Genomic DNA, 6,092 nt, shown 5'->3' with positions numbered 1-6,092 from the left:
CAACGTGCAGAGGAGTTATTGAGGTGAAGCGACTCCCTTTACTGAAATCAAACCCCTTCAAAATCCCTATCTATTCTTTCTCTGTTTAGCTTTTGACCGTTAATCCTTACACACGTTCCTTTTGATCTTTGAAGTGAACTTTTTCTCACATTTAAATTCTGCTTAATACAGCCTTTTAATAAGCTGTCAAATGCTAAAAGCATTTAATAAGTTATATTAATAAGTAAGCATAAAAATGAACGTTAATAATATAATGTTGCACTCATTTTAGTGGAGCATAGTACATTAACTCAAATTTTTATCGTTTTTAATTATATTAATTATATTTTATTAAATCATGTGAACATAGAGATAACTCAATTTTTTTGGGAACCGAAATTTTACTCTATCTCAAAATAATAATTTCATTTATATTTACACAGTTCATAAGAAGCCAAAACTATAGAAATCTCCAAAGAAACTCTTTGATCTCAAATTTCCAGACTTTTCACATGGATCAAGCTTTAGGAGGTGATGTTGGAAGATCTCACAAAATCAATAATCAAAGGGCGGTTACACCGGACGTAGTATTAGCTCCATAAAACTTCATCATTGGATACAAACATGATTAGGCGAAAAATATTTGATTCAAATTTGAAAAATTAATTTAAAATTTTAATTTAATTTTTTATTAATTTCACTTCAATTTAATTTATAATTTTAAAAATTTTAAGTATTTCAATTGAATTTAATTTTAATAAAAAAATTTAAAAAATCAAATTAAATCGATTAATAATGATAATATAAAAAAATTAAATTATAATTAAAATTAAAATATTTTAAATAAATATTTAAAAATAAAAATATATTAAAATTTTAATTAATTAATTTAATTTAATTTAATTTTTATTTAAATTCAATTTGATTCAAAACTATTAGATGTTTACCCTAAATCCCCCCTCTTTGAAGAAATTAGATTCTATCGACCCAAATAAATATCTGCATCTTCAAGTCATAAAAAACAACCTTCTCCGTCCAATTCCGAAGCCTTAAGAAAATCAAGCAAATTAATAAAAACGAATAAAATTAAGAATTTATTTGCATAATAAAAAATATTTTTTAAAAAAATATTATTTATAGAATAAATAATTTTTTTATTGTTTAATTATACTTTAAAAAATAAAATTATTAAAAATTTATATATAAAAATTTTATAAAATTCTTAAAATGAAAAAAATAATTTTAAAATGATATAATTTTATTTTAAATGAAAAAATATTATTAATTTTTTTTAGTGTTTTAAAAGCCAAAATTACATATTAGTGAAGATACTCAAATTCAGAGGAGGCACATTCAAACTTCAAAGTTATATAGCAATAAAAAAAGATCTTCTCTTAACCAAAGAGCAAGAAGAGTCACCGGAACTGTAGCTCGGCCAGTCCTGGAAAGACGAAGGTGATGAACGGAAAAATCGAGAGAACCTCCTCTCTCTCTAAAACTTTATATTTTATTGAATAAACTCAAGGGACATATCCTTAACAGGTACTTTAAATAATAGCTCAGGACCCGCTTTTATTTGGATAAGTTCACCCATCCACATCGTCATATATAATGCCACGTCTGAACCAGTTGTGCCACATTGCAATTTAATAATAGTTTGATGCACTCATTTTAATTATAAAGTGGTCCCACCACCTCCCTGGATTAGGATAACCCCTGCAACTTTTCTAATTAATTAATGATTATAATTAATACTAGTGTAATTAACTTAACAAAAAGTGCTCAACCAGGCAACCAGCCGCTGTCATATAACAATGACATCTAATAAAGCAACTTTATAGATTTTTTTAGTTTATTAAATTAGTTTTTTATATCAAATATGTAAAATTAATTAAAGTATATGTAATATTAAATATTTGATTTAATAATGATGAGATTTGTTTTTTTTTACTGATGCAAATAGAAATTACATTTAAGTAGACATTTACAATAATAGAGAGGATAAGTTCAAATTAAAAGTCTCTAAAATAAATTAGTCCAGCCACAATTCTGACTATTCTAATTTCAATACAATCCAAGTCCAAAATTTAAAAAACCTAATCTTAAATCAAATTATTATTAATTTAGAAATTAAATCAATAAACATACTTAAATTACTCTCACCGCTTAAAAAAATATCGAACTAAACATTACGAAAATCGACTATCAACGACGATAATTATAAAATTTAACACACAATAGAAGTAAGAAAGTAACAAGAAATGAATCACATACATGTATACAACTTATTTAAAAAATTGAGAACTTAGAAAAATAGAAGTAGTTCCAAACACAATAAAGAAATGCAGTCGGTAATCCATTAGATGTAGTAATACAGTCTCGAAATAAGATATTTTAAATAAAAAAATCCTTTGATAACCAATACGAGCCACAAACCCTCAACAACCAGACTTTAGAAAAAATTCTCTTCCCTAAATAACATAATCTTGCAAATAAAAGAAAAAAACCTAAACTAAAAGACAATCAACTATCTTTAGTGAGGATGGACCTTTACTATTATCTAAGAGCAGGAGAAAAACAAAGCAAAAGAAAAAATTAAATAAAATTAAAACAATAAAAAAAAAAAACTAAGAAAGCCTTCGTCCACCATAGATCTCTTCTTTACGCCGGTCGAATTTTTTGTTCTCACCATCTTTTATCTGGCATTCCCTTTCTCACTCTTTCTCTCTTTTTATTTCTCCTTAATTAGGAGATGCACGTGAAGTCAAAACCCATAAAAAAAATATTTAATTATAATAGCTGCAGTGCCGAAACAATATATTTTATTTGGCAAAATAATAAGTACAGTAATAATTAACCGGTCAAAATGTAAATAGATAGAATATCATGAAAATTAAATTATTCGAACTAAAATATGATTGATATTAGTAATATTCGAATTAACGTTGAATTCTATTAAAAATTAATTTAAATTATTTAAATTTATTCTAAACTCGATTATTATTATCCGAATAAAATTTAAATTTATTTAGTCTTATATATTTTAATTAATAATTTATATAAAAATTATTTTTCATTAATAATTTTTATTTAAAAAATTTAATATTTCTAAAAAATATTTATAAAAAATATAAAAAAATTTATAAATATTATTGTAAAATATATTTTTTATATTAAATTAATTATTTATATAAACAAATTTAAATAATGATTACTTGTATATAAAATCTGAATCCAGAATGAATATTACTTTTTAAATTTAAATCCGTTTTAAATCTGAATATAACTATTCAAGTTCGTTTTATTAAGATTGAGTCGGATCAAATATTCAAAAATACCCGATATGTTATCATTCCTCCTCAACGGTTATAAAATCCATTATGGAGTATTAAAAAATTTTAAAATTAATAAATAATATAAAATTATAATATATTTTATTTAAAACATGATGAGACTCACACGAAAAACACCATGATGCACAAGAATTTTCCTCTGGTAACAAGGATTGGTGAGGGTGACGTGGAGTACAGCTGTTCTTAAAATAGTCGGGCTGAATTCATAGAAAGTTTCTGTCACCTAGCCAAAAGATAACTTCTCATGTTTGCTGCGTATCGTTGGTCCACTTAAGACAGCTTGGTCCCACGTGATGACTCAAATCTTACTATATATTTGGTCTCATTAAGCACATTAGAATAAAACACTTTTTCAACTTTCAAAGTAGGAGAAGAAAAATATATACATGGCACAAGCCATGGCCGGAAAACTTCTCATAAGTCGCTGGGATTCTGACAAACTTGTCGGACTCTCCGACGAAGCCATGAGCTTTGCCGACAGTTTCCTTGGTTTCTTGGAAGAACAAGAAGAGTCACCCAAGAGTTCTTGTGACTCCATTGATTATATTGAGGATGATCATAGTTCTTCTAACGGTGAAGGAAACAAAAAATTCTGGGAAACACAAAATGAACTTCTTCAGGTGAATTTTTTTAATACTTTTTCTTTTAAATACTCAGTTACCTAAATTTTTAACTAATTTATTTTTTCAGGCAACATTGTACAGGACTAGTTCCCTAGAAACGACAATTCGTCAAGCTACAAAAGCTGCAGTAAAGGAGATTAAACTGATAGGCCTAACTTGCAGCTGTTACAAGGTGGTGACAGAAGAGTGCCGGAATTGCTTGCAGAGGGAGATTTCTTTACGGCTTCAAGCACAAGGTTATAATTGTGCCATTTGCAAGTCCAAATGGAAAAGCTCCCAAGAAATTCCATCAGGTATCTAGCCTTTTATTTTTTAAATAATAATCAAATACTTATTTTCCTGAAAAAATCTTCGATAAAAATATTTGACATATACAAAATTTTACATATAAATTATTTTTGTAAATGATTAGAGTTTAATTTTTTTTTTTTACTCTATTTTTTCTTTTTTTTAGGGGAACACACTTATCTTGAAGTGGTGGAGAAAAATAGGTTTAAAAAAGGGGAAGTGAGATTGGTAATAGAATTGAACTTTAGAGGAGAATTCGAGATGGCAAGAGCAAGTGAAGAGTATAACCGATTAATTAATCGGCTGCCGGAAATATTTGTTGGAAAAGAAGAGAGGCTAAGAGCCTTGATTAAAATTTTATGTTCAGCAGGGAAAAAGTGCATGAAGGAGAAGAAGATGCACTTAGGTCCATGGAGGAAGAGCAAGTATATGCAGTCCAAGTGGCTAGGCACTTGTGAGAGAACCACACTGTTTCCTCCGTTGCCGGTGGGATTTTCTGACCGGCCAGCCAAACCTAAGGCCTCCTTGTTAACTTATGATTTGCTAGAGATCAATATGCCTGTCTTGCACCGTACTGCAGTTCAAGTTTTGTGATGATCAAGAGAAATAAAAAAAAAAATAATAGAGGTTTTGTTGTGTCTATTTGGAGCTATAAAAATTGTGTGGCGTTTGCAAATTACGTACGAGTGAAGAACTTGCGAGAAATAAATAACAAATAAAGGGGAAATTAATTAGAAAGAATAAATAATACTAATTGTTAAATGAATTGCATGAGAAATTCATAATTATGATGATTATCCATTGACTAATTCTTATCTACGGAATGGTATATACATTCAACTAATCCATGACTTTCATTTAGCTAAAATTATGGTAAGCTTGGATTTCACTAGGAGTTTATATAAATCCAGTTTAGCTAAAAGTTATCCAAATAATGAAAATATTTATCTAAATCAGGTTTATGTGTATCTTAATATAAAATCATTACGAGATCCATATAAAACTTCATGTATTTATATTGTAGATTCATTTTGATTCGATCTATATAAGAATTGCTCTAATAATAACAAATACTTGCCTAGACTGTATTTACGTGGATCTATAGTGCAAAATCATAGTAAAATCTACATAAAAGCTCAAATATTTATTTTACAGGTTTAAATTGCTCTCATAATAAAAAATATTTATATAAATCGAGTTTATGTAGATATATAGTATAAACTTATTATAAAATTCACATAAAACTCATATATTTATACTATAAATTTATATAAAAGCAATCTAAATAAAAATTAATGTCCAAAATATTATATTAGATCTCATTTGTATATAAAAGCAAATTAGTAGATTCCATTAAAAGAGTGTATAAAAACCTTTCTACGATGAATGATTTTTCTAATAAAAACTGTTCAAAGTTATTGCTAGATTTTGATGTTTATATACCATGGTTAAGTAAAGATGCACCCTAATTTAAATATCTGACTTGAAATTTAAACACTACAATAATTTGCCGGAATAGTAATGGAAAAATTTATTATTATCATAAAAATATTTGTTATTAATTACATTTAGTAACAGATTAATAACGAATACCAACCATTACAAAAACCCTCATTTCTGATCATTTTGTAATGGATTTTAGATCCGTTACTAAATCTATAATGAATTTAAAATAAATTAACCATTATAGAAAGGTGTTTTACTTTTGTGAATTTTAATAACAGATACTTTTAATAACTGATTTGTAACGGACTATCCGTTATAAAATTTTGTTTTCAATTTAACTAACAATAGTGACAGAATTAACGAAAATCCATTACTAATTGCATTGACCTTTTTCCATTCCCCT

At 26.8% G+C, this 6,092-nt stretch overlaps 1 protein-coding gene across 1 annotated transcript; it reads left to right on the top strand.

Annotated features, from left to right (window-relative positions):
• Window positions 1-3,679: 3,679 nt before the first annotated feature.
• On the top strand, window positions 3,680-4,883 carry LOC110627984. The gene is made up of 3 exons (XM_021774408.2): window positions 3,680-3,952; window positions 4,023-4,248; window positions 4,410-4,883. The coding sequence occupies exons 1-3, from the start codon at window positions 3,719-3,721 to the stop codon at window positions 4,835-4,837; spliced, it is 888 nt and encodes a 295-aa protein (XP_021630100.1). The 5' UTR covers window positions 3,680-3,718; the 3' UTR covers window positions 4,838-4,883.
• Window positions 4,884-6,092: the final 1,209 nt, after the last annotated feature.

The sequence above is a fragment of the Manihot esculenta genome, chromosome 12 (genome assembly GCF_001659605.2).
Source record: "Manihot esculenta cultivar AM560-2 chromosome 12, M.esculenta_v8, whole genome shotgun sequence".
Lineage (NCBI taxonomy): Eukaryota > Viridiplantae > Streptophyta > Magnoliopsida > Malpighiales > Euphorbiaceae > Manihot > Manihot esculenta.
Note: the sequence above shows the minus strand (reverse complement) of the source record. Positions and strands in the feature narration are given on the sequence as shown.

Excerpts from the sequence above, each read along its gene's own strand:
- LOC110627984 (XM_021774408.2), top strand. The coding sequence starts at position 3,719 with ATGGCACAAGCCATGGCCGGAAAACTTCTCATAAGTCGCTGGGATTCT. Across the intron at positions 3,953-4,022 it reads CACAAAATGAACTTCTTCAG|GCAACATTGTACAGGACTAG; the intron begins GTGAATTTTTTT and ends TTATTTTTTCAG. Across the intron at positions 4,249-4,409 it reads CTCCCAAGAAATTCCATCAG|GGGAACACACTTATCTTGAA; the intron begins GTATCTAGCCTT and ends TCTTTTTTTTAG.